General features: G+C 37.7%; 1 protein-coding gene across 15 annotated transcripts in view; it reads left to right on the forward strand.

Annotated features, from left to right (window-relative positions):
• Positions 1-23,140, forward strand: part of STS (steroid sulfatase) — a 119,751-nt gene that overhangs the window by 82,989 nt on the left and 13,622 nt on the right. For all 15 annotated transcript variants that reach the window (XM_054205752.1, XM_054205764.1, XM_054205774.1 and 12 more), the window contains 2 exons: positions 3,010-3,169; positions 5,680-5,801. In XM_054205752.1, coding sequence (XP_054061727.1) covers positions 3,010-3,169; positions 5,680-5,801 — 282 coding nt within the window. The remainder of the gene's footprint in view (positions 1-3,009; positions 3,170-5,679; positions 5,802-23,140) is intronic.

Raw genomic sequence — 23,140 nt, forward strand, 5'->3', positions numbered from 1 at the left:
ACGTTTGCTTCATGTTTCAAGCATTGGTAGTGAAACCTTGATTTATTTTTTAAGGAAAAAAGAATGCAGGTAGCTTGAACAACAATTAACTGCTAGAGTTTTAAAGACAACGTATATCAAGGGATTTGTAATCATATAACAGCATTAAGCAACTTTAGTGATGTCACTAAACGCTGTTCTAATAAAGATGAACACCACGTAGGCATAGATAATAGAAGACAGTCTTCCGCAATGACCTGTAATTCCTGCCCTGGTTCCCTGCTATTCCTAACCTCCAGAGATATCAAAAAATTATGCTCCAATTAGTCTTTTGAAAGGAAAACAGCAGTCACTTCTTCATAGACCTAAGTGAGGAGCTAGCCCTGCTGTGAAGTCCATTTTGCTTTTTGTACCTCCCAGCAGGGAGGCAGAGTTTGCTGAGCGCTCCCTTTGTGCTCAGGTAATGTGCAAGTTTTCTGTCCTGTTCTGTAGCCATTCAAGAAAATTGTACTGTGAACCTAGGAGCTGTGAAAGTGATCCAATATCTAGGTTGTAAGAATTGCAGCATGTCTGGGAATGGGATTCATCACTTACCTTGAAATTGCTCTGTCTTCACATTACACAGGAGGCAACAGTAAAACGAGAATTTATTTAAACAGTCCAATCTAGCTAGCACAGTTACTGGTTCAAACAGGTATACAGAAAGAAAAGGAACCTCACACTTAAAGCTACCTATGGTATAGATCAGCTGTTAAAAGTTTTCTGTCTGTCCATACAGTCCAGCCAACAAACTGCTGTGATGTGTACACAGAACTAGGATCCGGCTCATGAACTAAATCATGTCCCTGTCGTAACTGTTCACTGAAAAATATCTTAATTTGAGGATATCTGTAATGTTATGTTCTTATTATTGTATTTTTATTCAGATTTAACTACTCCCTCTCTACAGGTTTTTCTGTGAACCATAGTTCAATCAGGATATTTATCTTAACACTTTCCTGCTTCATAACACATAATTCCCACCAAACTTTTAAAATCCTGGTGACTGTTGTACATGGATGGAGTCATCTTTTCTACAGAAGATGCGCACAGTCTATTGACATCTACACCACTCTCAAGCCAACAGTATTAACAACTGATCAGCATACTGTTGGGTGAACACGTCTTTCTGATAGGTGACAGGTGTTTTAAGCCTCACCAAGTAACACCTTTGTAAACTTAATCTACATTTTTGTTTTGAAAATCATATTTCTTACAAGAACGTAAACAAAAATAATCCATGCATCTCATTCCTGAGTTTTAGAATAGGTAGCCACGTGCTTTATGGAATTGCATTTGCTGCAGTGACAAGAGTAAAGTTTTAAGACTGCTCTAAAAGACAGTTTTCTTGAGATCTGAACTTCTCACTGCCTTCCAAAAGCAACTTAAGCAAAGATTGTTGCTTGATGTAGTGTTGGATATTAGAAAGTGTAAGTTTTCTGATGTCAGACTAGATAATGATGTGTCCCGGACTATTCAATATTATGCATTCTGATAAAGCTTATGAAAATAGTAAGCAAAAATCTGATATAACAAAGAATCATGAGCTAAATTTTTTTCAGCTACAAGGCTGTGTATATATATATGTATTTTTTATATATATATATATATATAAAAAATGGATAAAGATCTATGCAAAAGTGAGTTTTCTATCTTGAAGTTGCCACTCACATTTATCAACAGTCAAAAACCTGGAGAAAACCTTATTGAGCAGTGAAAAATCTGCAGACAAACCGGTGGGTTCTGAATCCCCCAGTGCTGAAATAGAAAAGATCATTGAGAAGTAAGATAGACAGTACGTATGGCAAGACCTCGGCTTGACACCGAAGAGACTAACATCTATATGGTGTTTTGAAGGTCTAAGGGGCTGAGGAGACAGAAATCTTGACATATTTTTTTCTAATAGGTTATATTTTTGTTTGCTTTTTTACTTGAAAAAGGGAGATACAGGAAATATATGTTCATAGGAGTTTTGTTTAAACCATGAAGTGCTGTTTGATTCAGTTAATGGCAGGGATTCAACACACGTATTCCTTTTGTTTCAGACATTTCTATTATATAAAACAATATCAATTTAGTTGTAGATGGCTGGCCCAGACCATGCTTAACCAGATCCCAACCCCACCTGTTTACCAGAAATATATTTTTCCAAATGAGATATTAATTTCAAACATCAACCTGAAGTGCTGTACATAGTCACATGACTCTGTAAGACATTAATAGCAGTACTTGTGATAGCTCTTTTTACAGAGTTGTGTCAATCACATATTAAGGAAAGGTAGAAATATTGCCATAGAATAAACATTGCCCTTCTGCAAAGATATCGGGAGGACTGGGCAGTGATGGATGTTCTAGAAACGAAAGAAGTGTCTGCAGTGTAGTGTTGAAAGCAATCAGTTGATAGTGCATTTGATGCAACTGTGTTGGTTTAGAAGTCAAAAAGGTCTTCACAGCATCCTGAGATCTACCACCACTGCAGCAAATTTCTTCCTAGTGCATTGAATTGGAGAATTTGGTAACATACTTATATTAGTTCTTTCTTCTATCTAAAGTTATTAAGCACCATTTTTAATAAATATCATACATCTTCTTTGGGTTTACACCTCAGACAGCCTAGCATACTTCAATTTATTTTTGATTCCTGCTTTTTTTTGGTTGTATCTTCACATAGCTATGTGGCATGCTATCTAGACCAAATTCTATATGAAGATTCCTGCAAGGTGCCTTTTTATCTCCTACAGCTGTTATTTAATTTTGTTTGTAAATGAAATACATTTTATAAGCTCTGTCTAATACATATTACTAGGTTTACTGTGAGAAAGGTACTGATTGTAGGTGGACAATCTAAACCTAGCAAGTTAAAAATAAGATAAATTTAATTAAAAGATTCTAGCTAGACAGAATGTTTAATATTTGGAAATCGAATCTTGTGGGGGGGTATTTTTCTAAGAAGGAATTGATTTCTTAGCAAACAAAACTTCCATTTTTCAGGTGGAAAATCAATGAACTGGGAAGGAGGTATTCGTGTGCCAGGGCTTCTCCGTTGGCCTGGAGTGATACAGGCTGGCGCCGATATGGATGAGCCAACAAGTAACATGGATATATTTCCTACCATAGTCAAACTTGCCGAGGCACAGTTACCCTCTGACAGGTATGTTATGTAGTTATCTTTGTTTTAGAGAAAGTCTCATGAGTGTTTTATACGTTCTGCTGATGTCTATCAAGTTACAAGTGAGAAGGGAAAGAAAAAACTAGATTTTAAAAGCACCTTTTTGTCATTACTTACAATAGTATTTTGTCTCTTTTCATATTGACATACTGATATATTTTACAGAAATGTTGTATGTAAATACAGCTTAACTTGCAGAACAAGCACCAAGGAACAAGAAAATAAGAGAATACCACCAAGAACAGCATCATGTCAAATTGAACTATTGGCCTCGAATTATTTAGTAAAAGAAAAAATGAATTTATCGAAAAAGGCTCTGTTCTGCATGAGTGAGTGTGGTAGAAAAAGGAACTGCAAGGGTAAATTATTTTAAACTTTACGAGCTCAACCTCGGCCTGCTTAGTATAAGAAAACACTTCAAAATGCCAGGTAGGCTTTTCTCACAGGTTTTTTACCAAGTGGGTACAAATAATCTCTGACAGAGTTTTGCAGCCTGATAAGAAAACCCACTGGACTTTGAAAATTCATAAGATGCTTTACTGACACTCCTACATACCTGTGCTTTGTCTTGCTCAGCAGATAAGCAGTCTCAGCAGCAAGGTGTCTCCACCTACACTCTGTTGCCATCCAATAAGTGGAGAAACCTGCTGATATGCATATGCTTTGAACACATCTACCATACACAAACAGCTTTTGAGCACAAAGCATCCAGAATCCACGTGGGAAAAACCAGTGGTGAGCAGAGACACTCTGCTAATGATGATTCATTGAGTGCTTGAAGGAAATGGCAGGGCAGGGCATGTGTAAGACATGAAAAATTAGTCAGGCTGGTCCCGAGAGATCCCCTACAAGCAGTAACTCTGTTGAACCTGAGCTGTTCAGATTGTTCTTAAAGTGAGCAGTTCTTATGCACTTTGTTTTCATATTGCTTGAGTGAAAACTAAGCACCAATGTTTTATTTTGATCTCTCTGATAGAAATCCCAATAAACTTCCACTTGCAAGTTGTTCCACTCTGATTCTTCTGTGTAGACTAGATACCATAATTACTGCTTGATGGTACGTCACGGACTAGCTTGAAGCATTTTTGATCCATCTGTTGAATTCCTATCACTCCACTGAATTCTTCCTGAGAAATAAGAGGAAGGACTACAATTAGAATTCAGTCACTGTGAGGCAGCAGGTTAAAATAGAAAGGAGGTGGTACTTCCTTAAAGAAGAAAAATAAGTTATCAGAAAGAAGTCTCATATAGCCAGCAATGTGCCCTTGTGGCCAAGAAGGCCAATGGCATCCTGGGGTGCATCAAGAAGAGTGTGGCCAGCAGGTCGAGGGAGGTCATCCTCCCCCTCTACTCTGCCCTGGTGAGGCCACATCTGGAGTGCTGTGTCCAGTTCCGGGCTCCCCAGTTCAAGAGGGACAGGGAACTGCTGGAGAGGGTGCAGCAAAGGGCTACCAAGATGATTAGGGCATGTGAACACCTCTCTTATGAAGAAAGTCTGAGGGATTTGGGTCTTTTTAGTCTGGAAAAAAGACGGCTGAGGGGGGGACCTTATCAACACTTATAAATACTTAGAGGGTGGGTGTCAGGAGGATGGGGCCAGGCTTTTTTCAGTGGTGCCCGGCAACAGGACAAGAGGTAACGGGCATAAATTTGAACATAGGAAGTTCCACCTAAACATGAGGAGGAACTTCTTTACTTTGAGGGTGGCAGAGCACTGGAACAGGCGACCCAGAGAGGTGGTGGAGTCTCCGTCTCTGGAGACATTCCAAACCCACCTGGACGCGTTCCTGTGCAGCCTGCTCTAGGTGACCCTGCTCTGGCAGGGGGGTTGGTCTAGATGATCTCCAGAGGTCCCTTCTAACCCCGATCATTCTGTTATTTCTGTGATATCCCCCTGAAACCAGTAGTTGTGCGAATGCGAGGGTACTGGAGATATATTACTGGAGACACCCGTTTCCCCATCAACAGGGGTGAGACCAGTGCATTACTCAGGCAGAAAACACAACAAACTGAAAGTGGGAAAGACTCTAAATCAACAGACCCCCACAGCCAGGGATGCACCCAGAAAGCAGAGTTATTGGACAACATAGCTTTAGGAATTCTAGGATGGTTTCCTGCCCATCCTTTCTGAAGAGTCCTACGCAGAATGGTGATCCCAAACAGCTTGAGCAGATATACCTGGAGGACTGTGTTGTAACAATTTATTCACAAATGTCTGGTCACTTTCTCAGAAAAAAAAAAAAAAAGAGAGAAAAGGTAAAAATGTATTTAGGATACAACCATTCCTAATGGCAAAACGTAAAATTAATGTTTCCTTAAATTATGTAAAAATCAAAGGGAAGAGCACCTAAAGGTTTTTCTCTGAATTGACCAACTGGAGGTGGCCATTCAGAATATTTTTTTTTAAGTAGAAGAAATGCAGAGTTATAATATCGTCTCAGTAAAGTGAGGTTTGTGTTATTGTTCTGACTTTGAAATGATATCTTACTCAGAATTATTGATGGACATGATCTGATGCCCTTACTTCAAGGAAAAGTTACCCGATCCAAGCATGAATTTCTCTTCCACTACTGTAATGCATATTTAAATGCAGTGCGCTGGCATCCCAGAAACAGTAAGTAAACTTGCCTGTTCACATTTTAAATATTTCGTATAATTTTTATTGCAGCTTAAAAAGAATCAGGAAGAAGCCTTGGGCTATAGTAACAAAGAAATTGTTTAAAATATCTACCCTTTTTCCTTCTTTTTCACTTTTCTTTTTGCTAGAATGCACCTATTCACCATTTTACTGTTTGACATTACTTTGTTGCTATGCATTAATATTACGTATTGGTACAATACTGAGATCTATGGTATCTGAAACTTTTTTATAAAAAATTGCCTGAGAGAGAGTCTGTGTTACAGGATGAAGTAGTCAAGGTTAAGTGTTACATCTTCCTAAAAATGCACAGGTAATAGGATGTCTTGCTGAGTAACAGCACAAGTATGATGTCAGCCTGGCCATTTTTATTATTGGAATAGCAACAAATAGGAGCATCACTGAGTCAAAGTCACAATTATCCCATAAATGAATACAGTATTAAAGGGTCTCTTTTCATGCTTTCTATGAACAATAGAATTCCACTTTGTAAGCCAAGGAAAAAAGCATTTCCCACTGATTTGCTCCTTTTTAACTAACAGCTTGCTGTTTCTGGTAGCAACTTCCACATTAACCAAGCCTGTTTCCCTTTCTATAAAAACCTCTGTGCTGAATGAAGTGAAACACACATTTGTCTACTCTCAGTTGACACTCAAAGTGATGACTTGTATTACAGCTTCAATAAGATGATCCAAGACAAGACTTGGTGTACCATTTTAAGTACCTTGCAAAAGGACTTGCTTAATAGTTGATGTGCAAACTTAAAATGAGTTGGAAACTTTGTCTTCTTGGTCATCTTTAGGTTGACTCTCTACCTGTCTTGGACTTTAAACTAGGAAAAGGGAAAATAATACATATAACATTTATTTACCACTACTTTGCCTATATATCTTGCATTTGATAAATAATCATAAGGAAGAACCAGGCAATAGGAAGTTGTGGATACCTAGTACCATTTTGTATCTGAGTTTGGGTTAAATCATGCCACATCATGATGAGGAGAGAAGTAGGCAGAGCTCCAGGCAGGCAGAGAATCTGTTTTTCTCAAACATACACCTTTGCAAGATGAAGTACCCCTTGTCCGAGGAAAGGGTCAGTTTTGTTGTACACTGAAGGGAAGTTTAATGGGAAATGAATGGGAGCAAAGATGAGGGACTAGTCCAGTGTATTTACTTGAGGGACAACACTGTAGATTGTGATTTGTATAGAAGGGTTTTTGCTATACTGCCTTGTCAGTCTACATTGCAGTGTGACAGTAGGTAAAGCACAAATACAGGCTGGGCAGAAACTGGATTGAGAGCAGCCCCGAGGAGGACTTGAGGTTACTGGTGGATGAGAAGCTCAACATGAGCCAGAAATGTGTGCTCACAGCCCAGAAAGCTAACTGTATCCTGGGCTGCATCAAAAGAAGTGTGGCCAGCAGGTCGAGGGAGGTGATGCTCCCCCTCTACTCCGTTCTCATGAGACTTCACCTGGATGTCTGCATCCAGCTCTGGGGCCCAAACATAAGGACAAAATGGACCTGTTGTAGGGAGTCCAGAGGAGGGCCACGAAGATGATCAGAGGGCTGGAGCACCTGTCCTATGAGGACAGGCTGAGAGAGCTGTGTTGTTCATCCTGGAGAAGAGAAGGCTCTGGGGAGACCTTACAGCAGCCGTCCAGTACTTATAGGGGGGGCTACAGAAAAGGTGGAGAGGGACTCTTTATCAGGGAGCCTAGCAACAGGACAAGGGGTAACAGTTTTAAACTGAAAGAGGGCAGATTTTGATTAGATATCAGGAAGAAATTTTTCACTGTGAGGGTGGTGAGACACTGGAACAGGTTGCCCAGAGAAGCTGTGGATGCCCCATCCCTGGAAGTGTCTAAGGCCAGGCTGGATGGGGCTTTGAGTAACCTGGTCTAATGGAAGGTGTCCCTGCCCATCGCAGGGGGGTTGGAACTAGATGATCCTTAAGGTCCTTTTCACCCCAAACCCACAGCAGTCCCCTGGCAGTGCTCAACACCTTCTTTTTCTTACTTGTCCAGTCTCAGATCTTCAAAAATGCCTTTTCCATGTAGACAATGCAATCATATTTGTAAAGATATTTGTTGCAGTCAGCTAAAGCTTTACCCCTGTTTATCTCTCTCCCATGTGTTATTGTTGTATAGAGACAAATATGCTTGCATTACAGCTGTACACACCTGATGCTATCCGCATTGCTGTGGGTACTCATGTGGAAAAATGAGCATGGTTGGGTTCTCTTCTGATATCTCAGGAGCTCTATATGAAGCAACTGATAAGTTCAAAGTGCATTGTACTACTGCTCTAGAGTATTATTGCCTCCTAGCCTCCCACCACAGCTAGCTCTTTACAGCTAATCTCAGTGCCCACCCACAGTCACTGTTTCAGCTACTAGTAAGTGACATTTAGTATGCAAAAATGAACACAAGTAAAGCAGAAATATAACGCATTGTTTTTGTTTTTTTTTTTTCCTGGAGAAGCAATTATTTCAAATATTTAATTTAACACATTGCAGAATTTTGCCTAGCAGCAAAGAAGTTAGAAGTATCCTATAGCAACAGTTCATTCCCTATACTTAGGATAACATCCGAGAAAGTGAATGAGTCCATGTTCTTTAAAGACAGACTAGAGAGCTGGAAAATTTTGCAAGTTTCACTTAACCTCAGCGTGCAACTATTATCAGTTACAAGCCTGTAAGTCTTCAGGGTCTGAGTGTAGACTGATCACCATTCCTAACTCTACATGTATTCCATGTCCAACATGCTTTGTGGCCTAAGTATCACATTCCTCCATGAGCACACACGTTTTCCAGTATGCAGAAATGACTGTAGGATCTCTAATATTTTAGTTGCACCTTGCCAATGACTGTAGTCAGGAAATAGCATTTAATTCACAGAAAACTTCAGAAGCGTATAGTTAACATTCTTAAGGATAGTCTTGAAGAGGCGATATTCCTTATCTAAGAAAAATCAGGGCATTCTTTAAAAAAATGCCATCAGGAAACAGTTGTCTCTTTCTGTGTACTTCAAATGATCTTTTAGACCAGGAAAGACTTGTGTTGTTCTTGATCTGTGTCCCCCAGATAGTTAACTAGGTTGACTACAGGTGCTTTGCAATTGTGTAAAACCATAACCACCTGAAGATTATGCCTGTACATGCAGGCCAAATGCTGACCGTCTCTGCCTCCCACTACACCTGAGGCTTAGCAGAAGAAACGGTGGTGGTGTGAAATTAATAACCCCAGCCATGTTCAGCATCTTCTGCACTGCTCTGGTGATGGGCCCTTATTAGAAGGACCCAGTTGTCGAACTTGTCTGAGACTACATTATAGATTGCTGACCCCTTCATTAAACTTGCAATTTCTATTCATTTTAAAGATACACTTTTTGAAGAACAAAGCAGCAACAGCTAGAGATTCATAGAAGCTTATAACAGCTAAGGAAAATTTTTCTTCTTTATTTATTTATTAACTAAAGTACATTCCATTCTAAATAAAGGGTAAAGGTGCATATATTGCATATATGCACTTATTAATGCATATATTCTCATATTTCTTACTTTGTTTATTTTCTGGGAAATCTTAGTTTGTATGTTAGCTTCAGCTTGTGTATTCCACTTTTTTCCCTAGGTACTCAAAGTTTAGAATTACCTTTGATCCTAGGGAAAAATGCATATATCTGGAAATGAGAGGGAAGCTAAAGTTTTGCTTAGCCATTTGGTATCTTGTTGCCTCCATCAGTTCCCTTAGTAACTATCTTTGCCATTGATTGATAGATTTCCACTGTGCTTCAGTCTGAAGAAAAAAAAAAAAAGGTTTAATTTTTCAGTCTTAGACTATATATATGAAACAGGCACATTTAGTGTGTGAAAAATTTATAGTATTTGCACACCTTTCCCCTGCTTGCAAGTTTCTAAAGACTGACTTAGAGATGTGTTTCTCACATCGTCCAGGGAAGGTCAGTAACTTCAGAGTAAACAATTACCATTTTACATTTATATATTTAGAGGCTAAGTAGTCCTCATAACCAAATCAATACACATCTTCATTAAGACATATTAGTTAGGTCAGTTACTGCATTCACAATATACTTTCCCCTTCATCAGCCTGTTGAAGGAGTGTTTAGAAGATGTGTGCTATGTAATGCTCTTCTCAACCAACACTTCAAAATTTAAGCCTCATCCTTTCTAGAGAGATGTGAGAAAAAGAATCTCTCTTTCCTCTACACCTTTTCTTTCTCAGACATAGAAAATAAGCTAACACCATTTTCTTCTTCATTTCTCTTTGATTCACTTACATTTTGCCTGATACTAAAAAATAATGCACATTAATCTTCACATCCTGAATTAAAAAAGGAATGAAATATTAGGCAATTTTCATTGCTCATGATTCATGTCTCGCTCTCACAGACTCATGCATGCTGACACTTGTTATCAGTGCCTTGGAAACAGCAATGACATACAGTCCTAGTCCTTGTAGGATGATTTCCTGTTATTTTGAAACTTTATAAATACGTGCAATTTAATTGATCTGTTAAAAATACCGAGAAGAAGACATGCTAAAACAGAGTCAACAAAGTGCTGTGATTTGCCGTTATCAATCCTTATTCTCCACAGCTGCCTGGTGTACCATATAAGTACCAATATATGAAAGCAACACCTTTGGGAAAAAAAAAAAAAATCCCAAACTTTTTCGTTCTGACTAGTAAGGTGCAATCATTTAGGGTTTTTTAATAATTAAAAATTTACATTTAAAACAAAGCAGGTGTAGGATTTGCCTTTACTTTCTTGAGATGAGTCACCCGAAGTTTTATGCAGCTTTCTGTTAGATGTGTGTGCCAGGTTATGCTTTGGCCTAATTTAACTCTGATCACATGTTCTGATAGTGCAAGTAGACCAGTACTTTTGTATTTGCTAAAGTTATAATTTAGCATAACCGAATACTAAAAAACTAGAAAGAGCTCTGTCTCCAGAACATTACTGGCATATGAATCAATACTATTAAAAATGCATTGCTATGACAACTTAATTATAAGGAGAGAATTCATCAGATACAGAGCAAATCTACAGTTGAATGGAACTACTGCATCTTTCAGGCTCTTCTCATTGCGCGCAAAATTTTCATTTGATAAGGAGGGAATATATTGTAATCCTGTGCAATAAACATTGACAAATGTAATGCAATACAGTCTGTACCAGAAAGAAATAATAATCTTCACAGTATTTTGGTACTACTAATAAAAAATACTAATGTTCTTGATAAATGCTAGAGTGACTTTACTAGCAGCACTTCACCTTTTCTATTTCAAAATGGATTTCATTATGCAGTGGAAAATATCATTCAGTAAACGAAAGAGACTTGCTATGGCAAGTTAAATTGAAGCACAGTAGACAATAGAATCAAACTAGCTTATCATGCAAATGTAATGACTTTTAAAGACAGTAGAAGTTCACTGGAAAACTTCACATAGAAATTTTCCACTTTGCCTCACTTAACAAATAGGATACATTTCAATTAGTATGTATTCTGAGTTTCCTGTATGTTGTGATCTTCTGCAATTACCGAAAATAGTTCAATCAAATTCACCAACAAGGGGTTATTTTCTATATTATTGTAGAATTCATAGCTATTGTGATTCCTGACTGTTGCAATGACCTCCAGCATCCAACGGTATACGGTATTTCATGAGAGATACTTTGTTCTTTGACTAGGGATGAGGGGATCTCGTTAGTCATGCATTTAACCTTTTCTGCATTATCAGCTATTACAGGTTAAAAAAACCCAAGAGAATGAGAAAGAAATATTTCCTGGTTTGTAGCTTTCAGACTGTGTGTGCAGGCTAAATTTATAGAATAGGTGTTTTCTTTGAGATGTTCCTCCAGGTTCTGTTTGACTAAAGACATTAGAGTCATGATGAAGAGAGAACAAGGCAGAAAAAATCTGCTCAGAAGGGCCATTTTGTAGCAGCTTCTGGTTTGGACAGGTATAGCCTTTCTTATGAAATGGAATTAAAATGTGACGTATTTCTGAAGAAATGGAAGTACAAAGAAGAATACTTTGCACTTTTCCTTAGCTCTCAAAAGGACTATGATATGCATACCTTAAGAGGTAATAAGGGTTACCTTATTAAGAGGGCTTGCGTTATTTACAGTGCCATTCTTAGCTTCATTTTTGGTAAAATCACATTGAGTCTTAATAGTTAAAAAATGTAAACTGAATGCATATGCTTAAGGAATGTTAATTTGTGAACACAAGATTGTCCTGAGGAAGATGGATTGAAGGAGACAGAGTCTAGGCAGGTGGCAAAAACTATGAAACCTCTATGAAACCCTACAGAATCAGATTAAAAATCTTTTTTTTTTTTCTACAGTCAAGTTCTCAGTGTGAGGCTAGTGTCTGTCAATAGCAAATGGATATGCATTAATTTGTATGTGAGAGATACTTCGGAGTATAAGTTGTGTCAATATACTTCTGTTTGAAAATGCCAACACTTTCTTGTTCAGTCTTCTTAGAGCATTTAAGAAACATAATCATTCAGGCATCCATGAAGTAAATTAACAGTTCTGTTTTCTCTAAAGTAGAAAGTATTGGAGATACTGCTAAATATTTGGTATGTTAGAAATATCTCTTAATATTTCTTCTACTTTCTCTAATATAAAAAAGAAATTTCAATTCACACGTTCTCTGAAGCCTCGTAAGTGGGTTTCCCACCCTCCTTCTCGTTACTTTCTTAGTAATAGGAGAGCAATTTCTTCATTGTATTCTTTGCCATACGGTGAATGAATGCTATGGTAACTTCATATGTAGTCTGTGGGATGTGCTTGTCATACCCAGTAGACCCTTTGGCAGAACCCATGCTCTTACCTAGTTTTTTCCTTTTCTTTTGCTTGCGTCCCTGAGGAGCTTTTTCCATTTACGGTTTACTTGCTTTCTCTGAGGTGAGCAAAGTACATAGAGGATGCTGTTACAGATTAGGAAGCATTCACATTGACCCTGAGAATGCCAGCAATTATAGTTACTTGCTTGCATTCCTTAGTAATACAAAGGAAGGCAAATTTAATAGAAGTTGGATCCAAGATCATCTTCTTTTGCAAAAGACAGATAATACTACCATGTAACTATAACTGCTGTCAAGGAAACATTTTGTTTTCTTACAAAGAAATATCTTTTTTTAATCAAATCTTGCACCAACCTCATCCCTTTTTTTCAGAAAAGAACAGATGGGAAAGGATAAGAAAGAAAAAATAAACATTTGAAGGAGTAAGATTTTCCTATTGTCACAAATATTTTTGCTTTCTAGCTAGAAAGAACAGACTTATTTAGTCATAGTAAAATTGATGCATTAATACTTTTGTCTCAGAGAGCCATTCCCCTAGTGAAAGACCGTGGTAAATGTCCTTTGGCATTGACATACACACAGATTTTCAGCGATCATATCATAGTGCTTTTTTTTCATATAAAAATAGCAACCATAACATACTAGTCTATTGAATCCAAGACATCCTGACCTAAATTGGTAATGTTCTTAGTGAACAGAGAAAAGTTGACAGGTTTCAGTGATCATATAAAGGCAAAGGCATTTGAAGTACCTAATTCAGTATTATTTAAACTTCAGCTTGAATGGCTTGCTGTCAGGTATTGTGTCATGCACTTGTGAGAGTACAAAAGAAAAATCTTATAGATATTTTTTTTCTATATACTCCACTGCTAACAGTTAAATAGAAAAAAAATCTGAGTTAGAACAATTGTCTAATAATTTTTATCTATTTATAGTTATCAGTAGTCAAAGCAAATATAAATAGCAACTATGTAAAAGAATAGATAAAAATGCACTGCAACTTTCAAAGATGAATTTAAGCTCAGACAAGTAACATAAAAAGTGGATCTTTAACAATTTCTGGAGCATTACACTTCCAAAAATATCTCCAGTTCACTGTTGGACTTGAGCCTGCAGCATTCTGCATGTTACATTCAGAACATAGCGCTGATTCATCCTAATTTTAAAATCGGATTCAAATGGCATATGTTGTCTTAGGCAATGTTCTTCAAGGGAAGTAGTTAATGCATGCACAAACCCACATAGGGTATTTTGAGTGCCACAGCCTCTGACATCCTGTTACTCCTAGAAAATAAAGCAAAGTGTTTGTTTGTTAGAGAAATTCCCTGGAAACCTGATTATCAAGAGCAAGATGACTTCTCAGTATGCTATAAAAGACCGTGACATGAAAGGCACTAGAAATAATTATAGAAGAAAACAGTGGGGGTTTGGAGGGTGGGTGCACTTGGACAGTATTATGCTGGAGGCCAGTGTGCATCTGTGGATGATGTGCACTCTCTACTGTGTAGGTCCTTCTGAATGTAAGTCCTCATCAGTACTTCGGAAAGCCAACACAACCAGAAATATTGAATTGTAAGTGATGGGCAATGGGACAGGAGGAAATGCCCTCAAGTTGCACCGGGGAGGTTTGGGATCAGTTTTGGGAAAAATTTCTTCACAGAAGGGGTTATCAGACATTGGAGTAGGCTGCCCAGGGAGATGGTTGAGTCACCATCCCTGGAGCTATTTAAAAGACAGGTAGACATGGTGCTTGGGGACATTGTTTAGTGGTGGTTTTGGCAGTGTTAGGTTAATGGTTGAACTCAATGGGAAGGGACTCAAAGTCCCTTCCAACCTAGACAATTCTATGATTCTAGGATTCTAAATGTCCTCTGTCTGAGAAAAGCTCGTGTCTCAGTACAAACAGTGACTTCCCTGTTGATTTCAGACCAATTTTTATTTGGTCTCAAACTATTAGAGGACACATAATGCATTACAATATTCAAGTAACTTTTGTTAAAACATCCAGACTTTCTTAAAACTAAAAGGCAGAAAAACCCACAGTTTTTTAAATTTGTTTCTAGTTTTGTTGTTCTTAGTAGAGAAATTTTGTGGATGGATTTGTGTAAAAGCTCGTTGACTCCATTGTCTCCTAGATGGGGAACTCTAATGCAAACATGTATGAGACTCACTCACTCACTCACTCACTTCTTTTCAACATCATTGGCATTTTAAAGCAAAATAGGTTTCCAGCATTCATAGTAGGAGGGGGAAGTTAGAAATAATGGTGCAGTCACAACATTAAAAGTCAACAAGACCATAAAAAAACCCATAAAGATCATGATACTTCGAATTAGCACTAGGGTAATAAAGAAAGGCTGACCCTTTTAGCATTAGGAAATGTTAGTCCTCCATAAGATAATTTTAACATTACCAAGGGTGTGCTAATTTTTCATGTACAACCTGTTACCTGTCTGTTATACCTTAATTTTTAAATGGTATGATATCACGGAAGCAAACTTCTCAATCATCTCACTTGCTAGTGAGAAGAGTAAAGTCTTTAAGACTCAATAGAGTCTTCAAGATTAACTTAATTATATTATCTAGGCTTTCTTCAATGACATCGTATGATGTACCAGAGTATCACTCTGTAGCTCAGATTCATCCATATGGTCCTGTTCAGTGGCAAGTGGAGGCTGAATCTCAGTCCTAAAAGCATTGTAGTTACCTTAGCAACAGTGCATATCCTCATAGCAAAACTACTTAGCCAGCCAAGCTTTATAGTTTGGGCTCAACAATGTCTTGATCTACTGTGCTGCTGATGATTCCAAACCAAATGTAATTCTCTACTCTAGCCTTTCCTTATAGAATTGTAATTTTAGAAGGTTTGAGTTGATTCACACCTTTTTCTTCTTTTTCTGAACAGAAACACAGAACAGAAACAGTGCCACCCCTAATTCCAAACTTTAAATACTTTATATCTTCCAAAAGCCACACAGTTAATTAACCATTTGGTGGACCTTCTAAAACACTACCATGATACATATACACAAAGTTAAGTAGAGAGAGGGAACAGCAAAGTATGGTCTCATGAAGATTTTGCTACTGCCAATTTTATAAATAGATAAAAAGATTATCAGACAATTGTTCTAACTAAAATAGTCTGATGAAGATTTTGAGCCTAGCTCTACAAAAGTATGAGGTAGAAATGCTAAACAAGACATTGTGATTAAATAAATCTACCTGTGTGAAGAATTACTTTTCTCTAAAAATTACTTTTTCTCTCAACACTCCGTGGAGGTTTTTTTGAATACTTTTTTTCTCCAATTCTACAAGGCTCTGGAAAACAAAATTAGGACTCATTAGTTCCTCATGGCCACGGTGTCTTAGAACTGAACATGCTTTAGTCCAACTGGGGTCTAGGTCCATTGTTTTTCCTACAGCTGTCCATGGAGGCGCTTTCATGCCCTTTCTTTACTTCTCCATCTCTCAAATTATCCCAACATTCAGCTTAGCAGCTGTTACTTTTTTGCCACAGACATGGTTATGTTGTATTAAGGGAAAATGCAATTCCTGCCTACAGTATGTAGACTGTGGATATTAAGGCATTTATATAAAAATGGAATTTGCTGTAGCATTTCCCTGTCTGTGTTATGCAGCATCCCCAACTTAGAAGCTAAAACAATGCTTTTTGCGTGAAAGCTCCTCCCATTTTTTTATTTGCATTAGGTGTACTATACAATAACATGTTTTTATTGTCTGATTACTCAAAGCCTAATCCCCAAATTTAATTTTGATCCAGAAGTATTGTATAAAAGTTTAAAGTTATGAGTTACACCTGTAGAGGATGATACTGACAGTTTTATAATAGAGTGGTAAATTGCATGTCATATATATAGTTGACAATGATTTTTGGATAGTGAAAACAATGCAGTTGCTACTAAAGCCAATTTTCAGCTGTAGCCAAAGGCTCTAAGAGCATCTACCTTTATGATTCAGAAACAACTGTAGCCCATGTGTGTTCAGGTCAGTTTTCAAAAAGGAACTTAGAAGGCGGCCAAAGATAAACAAAACTTTTTTTTCCAGAGAAAATCAGTTTCATCAGTAAGGACTATTTGTATGTCTGCCATGAAGGCATGGGCTTATGCATGAGGATGTGGAGAAACATGTTTCACAGAAGTGAAGATGGTTTGGATTGTGCTGAGAGAGGGACGTTTTACCATAAAGGCTTGGAATTTCCTAAAAAAAAATATCATCTGCAAGAATTCATCCTAACAGAGCTGGTCAACGTAAGACGACTAAGGTTAGAATCAAGTGAATGAGGGAGAGAAGAAAATGTAGCTGTTGTGTCATGCTGAAATTGAGGGTTTGAATAGCTGACCTTTTTTTTTTTTTAAACAAATATAGAAAGCACGTAGAATTCTGTTTGGAGTCCTGTTTGCAATGGTCACTTTTAAACTTCAAAGGAAAACTTTGAGACTTCATGCATTGTTTTGATTTTCATTCTCAAGTTTTATCTTTTTAGTTTGGAAAAAAGGTTAGTAATCTTTAGTTTATCTTTAGTTGTAGAAAATGCATTACAATACTTAAAACATGGATTATAGTAAAATGAAATACATGATGAAAAATGGATTATGATACTTGAAATACTTGGATTATGACATTTGAGTTTATCTAAATCAGCAACATTTACAGGTTTTTTTACAACTAAAATTATTCTATTGAATATCATACTTTTGACAGTTTGCAGGTTTATCCTTCTGAAAATCTTGCAAAGTCCAGTAATGGCCTTATTTTAGCACAAGAGTAAGTACTGAACACAAATGTCTGAGTTTAGTTTCACGGTCAATGGTAACATAATCAGTCGGTGGATAGAAAAGCAACTGGGAATTGCAAACAATTGTACAAGAATACAGGTTGTTCGTTCATCTGCTTCAGTTCATTCAGCTCTGCCCTAGCAGAGCTTCTAGGTCATTTAGAAGTTCTGTGGATCTCAAGAATGCCAAGTAGCTGCAAACATCTTGGACTTGTAGTGACAAGAAAAGGCCATCTTAGAAAACAATGGTGGTGTTCACAATGAGGCTGTAATAATCAAGAAAAAGTGCTGAGAAAGGCTTTAACTGGATTTTGGAACTTGATAATAAATACAATGCCTGTAGCTCCTGAGTATTATCAAAGTCCTTTTTTTTTTTCCCCTTTCATATGTCAAAATTTTTCAGGTCTATAGTTAGGAAGTGTTTTAATTTCTGCCAGTGCTTTTAAATACTTACGGTATACTGAGTTTTGGCAAAAAAAAAATAAATAGGAAGAAGTTCTGAGAAGTATATCTGAATGTTTAGCAACTGGCAGGTTGAACTAAAGAAAAGTAAATATACCACTCATATTTGACAGAATATTTTTGAGTACATGTTTTCAAAGCATTTAATCCAATTTTAAGTAACTATGAGAAGTGTTCATATTTTGAAGATTGAAAAATATGCAAAAGCCAACATATTCCTGTGTCTCTTTAACATAGTTTAACATGAAAAACCTTATAAATTGTTATCTTGTAATCAAATGAAAAATTTAAGTATAAATTATTTGAATGCTGCAAATGATTATTCCATTAGTAGGTAGTCCTCAAACTTAGGATGCTGGCGAATGATTACAACTAGCAAGGATAGTGTCTACATGCAAAACTGACTTGAGTATTCCCTGATAAGTATTTCTTCGTGTTGTCAAGCTTGATATATAAATACTAATTATTTCATACAGAAGAGTTATTGCTGTGGCATGAAAGAGCCAGCAACAGGTTTGTACCTCATCAACATGTGAACCTCAGTGCTTGGCTGAGCCCAGCAGAGAAGTCTCTGGCTTGACACACAAGAAGAAGTTCCCATGGCAATTATACTTGGTCTTTCCTAACCAATTTCAAGCTATTTTTTCACTTTGTGGACCAAATTGACCTCAGGTATATCTTTACCACTATTCGTTGTTAGATTTTGTATTTCAATTGCTACATATTCTGGCAAAGTGTATGAGAACACATTGTGTCTCAGGCAGGAAGAGCACCTTTAGGAAGGCTAGAATCACCTTTGTTGTTTGGTCATACGAGGATCTACATGGCTGTGTAGGGGCATCTTATTTCTCTGATAAATTTTGATCTGTTTGTGGGGAGATGGTTGTGGAGGCAGACAGCCTTTTTTACATTTAAGTTTTTGGTATTTTTATTTAGATAGACAAGAAGAAAGTAGTGATCCAAACTTATGAAGTTAAAACTAGGCAGACCTTTGAGATTCATCAAGACAGGAAAATCTTTCAAAGTGAAGGTGAGGATATGGGTGACAGGAAAATTGTTTACCGAGTCCATTCACCTGGCTTTATCTCCATTTGAATGCACTTTTATTGGGAGATTTCCTAATCTCTAATCCTAACTGAATTTCAGGTTCCTTTTTACGTCTACACAGCCTAAGTGCCAGGACCTCGGTTAGGAATACTGACTCAGTATCAGTAAAGAAACAGAGTTTAAGCTTGGACATGCTCAGCATGAATGCCAGACACTTAGAGACATCTTTGGTAGTGTAAGAGAAAGTTAAGCACCTGTGTAAACATTGCCTGAATTTGTGTTTCAAGTAATGACTAGACTGAGGTTTTGATAAACGTCTGTCAGTGTGCAATGCACTAAAGTATGAAGCAGAATGGATTACTGCTGAAAGCTGAAGTAACCCTGTTTTACTGCTGAAAATCATGTATGTAGTTAATTTTCTTTTCCATTGCAACAGATGAGGAATGTGTGTATGGTTACATGCCTTGTGGAGAATAGCATAAAAATGCATAGAAGGAGCCACAGTAGCGAATACAATAGGAAAACATTTCCTGGTGTTTCCTGCTACCATTACTATTGTCACAGATCTTTACAGAGTATTTTGACAAATAAACCAGCTAAAATTTAGAGATGAAGGCTGAGTTTGCAGAACTGTGAATTAAAAATTGAATGTAAGATTCAAAAGCCAAAAAACAACTACCAGTATGCAGATGTTTGTATTTCACAATATCCTTTGAGTGCTGTCATCACTCTTAACTGCAGTGAGGAGGGAGGACATATATAAAATTTATATCTTGTCATGTAATGCCAAAAGCACTTTCAGTAGTTTTGAGGAAGTACAATGTGTCACTGAGTGACTTTAGGTTGCAAGCTGGTTTATATTTATTTATATTACTTCCTAAAATATTGGGTCAAAGCCATTAAACTAAACAGTAATCTATGGGAATATACTCTTAGGCTGGTTAAAGGTGTAGGATTTCATGCTCAAGGATGAGGCTTTGTTTAACTCATCTTTGTAACTGTCTTGCATAACAGATCTGTAATGGTGCCACAATAAATAATAATAAATGTTGGATTAAGTTTGTGACATAAATGCCCTCTTCAAAGATATATTGAGGCATGCTAGAATTACTACATTGAATTATGCAGTTAGTTAAAAATAAGAGATCAAGCCAAAGGGAACGAACATTGTCTCTACCACCTCATTCACAGCAACGGTCTACATACCCTCCTTCAACTGTGCTTCAGAGATTGGAGGGGAAAAAAAAAAAAAAGATAATTAATTTTGCCACTCGTGTATTATGGGAAGTAAACAAAAAAAGCCCACCCTTCGTGATCCATGAAAATGACTGGCTAGAATTTTTAAGTTAGAATCTGGTTCATAGTCATTTTTAGGAGAGAAATCAAACACTGCCTTAAATCCTAGCAATTTTGTCTTTTTTTTACACATAAAAGTGTAAAGAGATATGATGCAGAGAGTGAAAGACAATAACTGGAGTTTCCCAGCTCCATTGCTGCTTTCTTCTAGCTTGAGATGAACTCACTCCAGGGCTGATGACATCTCAGTTGAGCACGTTGGACATTGTGTAGGACTGTTCTATGCTGCTGAATCTCTCCAGCAGGCTTGAGGTGGGAAGGACGTTGTTCAAATACTGCACGCAGGTCCATGCACCACACAGCTCAGAACCACCTGGACTTACCTGGACATACCAGGTAATATGTCATATATGCATATTCATGTACGTGCCAGAAGAAGAAAAGGCAACCAGATTTTACCAATGGGAACTTGAGTAACTGAGGAATTTATGTCTGGAATTAGAGGATGTTGCTAAGCAGACATGAATTTAATCTTCAGGGAGCTAGGATCTAAATGCTGAACACTGGTTTTTCTACAAGCTAAGTTGTCTAGTGAACAAGACACTTGGTAAAACTTGATTCAGGTTTCTTCTTCCTGTAGGCCTTGGGACAATATTAAGTAAATCACTCACGGTGTATCCATCAGTATCAGTGTAGCAAAGAAATAAAACAGTTTTTATTAACTGTTTTATTAAGCAACAACACAGGTAGCTGAAAAAATAATTTACTCAATTATTTTTTTCTCAAATAGTTTGAAGTAGGAGATTTGATGGGAGTTGAGGAGCATGTGTAGATCCTTGCTTAAAGAATTAGTTGACCACACAGCAGCTTCAGTCACAGATTACATTGTACTTTGCTGAATTTAAGCATAAGGTTATTATTTGTATTTTTAAGTTAAGATAGAAATACTCTGTTGAACTGAAGGCAAACAAGATGAAATCATCCTCTCAGTAAATTCACAGGGATTTTATCATTCATTTCAGTGGAGCACAACTCTATAAAAGGTGTAGAAATGAAATTTACAATAGACAATGCAACAGGTAATTGAGGGATGGGGCAACCTGAACGAACTTAGTGGATGCCCCATCCCTGGCATTGTTCCAGGCCAGGCTGGATGGGGCTTTGAGCAGCCTGGTCTAGTGGGAGGTGTCCCTGCCCATGGCAGGGGGCTTAGAACTAGATGATCTTTAAGGTCCTTTCCAACTCTAACCATTCTATGATTCTGTGATTCTATGAAGTCTGAGACAATCATCTGCACCAAAACCTTTATTTAAACTCCAGCAAAAGTTTGTGAAGGATTTGTATTTGAAAAAGTTAGTAGATAGAACACTAAGTGAAAAGAGTGTGCCAATAAAATGTCTTTGTCTTCCGCAATAAAGGAAATGAATGATAGTAGCACAAAAGTTACAATAGAAGACACCATCCATCAAGAGAGCTCTTAAAAAATACATTGTAGGGAACAATTGTGCAGTGGCAGGGGGATGAATTAGATGACAAAAAGAAAATTCATTTGAAATATCAGAAATAAGCTTTTGTTCTTATTTGCTACAACTGGAACAGAGGAAACTGCATACAGTGATATGATAAAGATACAGACGCATAAGCAGAGTCAGTGCAGATGTGCTGTAGCTAGTGATCGTATATCAAAGGTCATTGACTGATTGTTAATGATGAGTGAGACATTAAAAAAAAGTATACAGAAGTAACATATATGAACAAGGAAGGCAAAACCTCTGGCCACATCAGGTAAATATGTAGGTTTTCCACATACTTGAGAGGAGATGTTTAACCCACTATCTATGGACACTGTGTGATCTTTCATAAGCAGCTGCACCTTGTAGATAGATATTTGATCTTAGAAAGCAAAATTAAAGATGGACTGGAGAATGCTGGAGAGATAAGAAGTTCAACTCTCTAACTTGGGGTGATGCTTCACTCTAAAAGTGACTCCAACAAAACTGTAAGTGACCCCAGCACTTGTAGTGCTTTTACTGAAAAAGCAACGACTTCCAGCACCCAAGCAGAGCGAGCAGAGCTGAGTGCTGATAACAGAGTCCATCACTAGTCTCCAACCTAGGCAAAGTGGTGATTCGGGTTCAAGGTCTATCCAGGGAGTCCAGTCAGGAACAGGAGGAGATGGGAGCATCACAGAGCTGGAAGAAAGGCTACTACCTAGGGCCATCCAGAGACAGGGCTGGGAACTGGCACTCCTGCAGCACCACTCAGGCAGGGACTGATGGCCTCAGGCTGAGCTGAAATGGGAATCCTGGTCCATGGGCAGGGTGCGTGGATGGGGGTCCACCCTAGGGCTGGTCAGGGCCAGTGAGGCTCTTTAGTGCCCTCAAGGCTCTTGACACCTCAGAGTTTTGGCAAATTATGAGGTTGGCAATGACAACATGTAGATGTCTACAGTGTAAACACCTACAGCTGAGCTAACCTGAGCTGATCAGTCTCATCAAAAGAAAAACAAGCTTCTCTCACGAGCTGCTTCTCAGCCTGAAGCAGGCCTCTAACAAAGGTAAGAAGCAGATCAGTATAGGCTGGTAACTAGCTTACGTAAAGACCTCCACTTTGCAGTGATCCAAAATTAGGTGAGGTGACCAAGTTGTCAGATTGCATACTAAGAAACAGCATGGTGATGAGCAATAAATCCTACTCAGTACCTTGAATTTAAAATTAGAAATGCCTTGCCACCTTTTGCACAATGTGAAAGACGTTAATATTTTGCTAAGTGTCAGGAATGGCATTATGGGAGTCTCTTGAGATTGACTGGGAATTTTAAGATCGTCTCATTTAATTAATGTAATTTTTCTTTTAAATTAGCAGAGGTTCAAATAAG

The sequence above is a fragment of the Rissa tridactyla genome, chromosome 1 (assembly GCF_028500815.1).
Source record: "Rissa tridactyla isolate bRisTri1 chromosome 1, bRisTri1.patW.cur.20221130, whole genome shotgun sequence".
Classification (NCBI taxonomy): domain Eukaryota; kingdom Metazoa; phylum Chordata; class Aves; order Charadriiformes; family Laridae; genus Rissa; species Rissa tridactyla.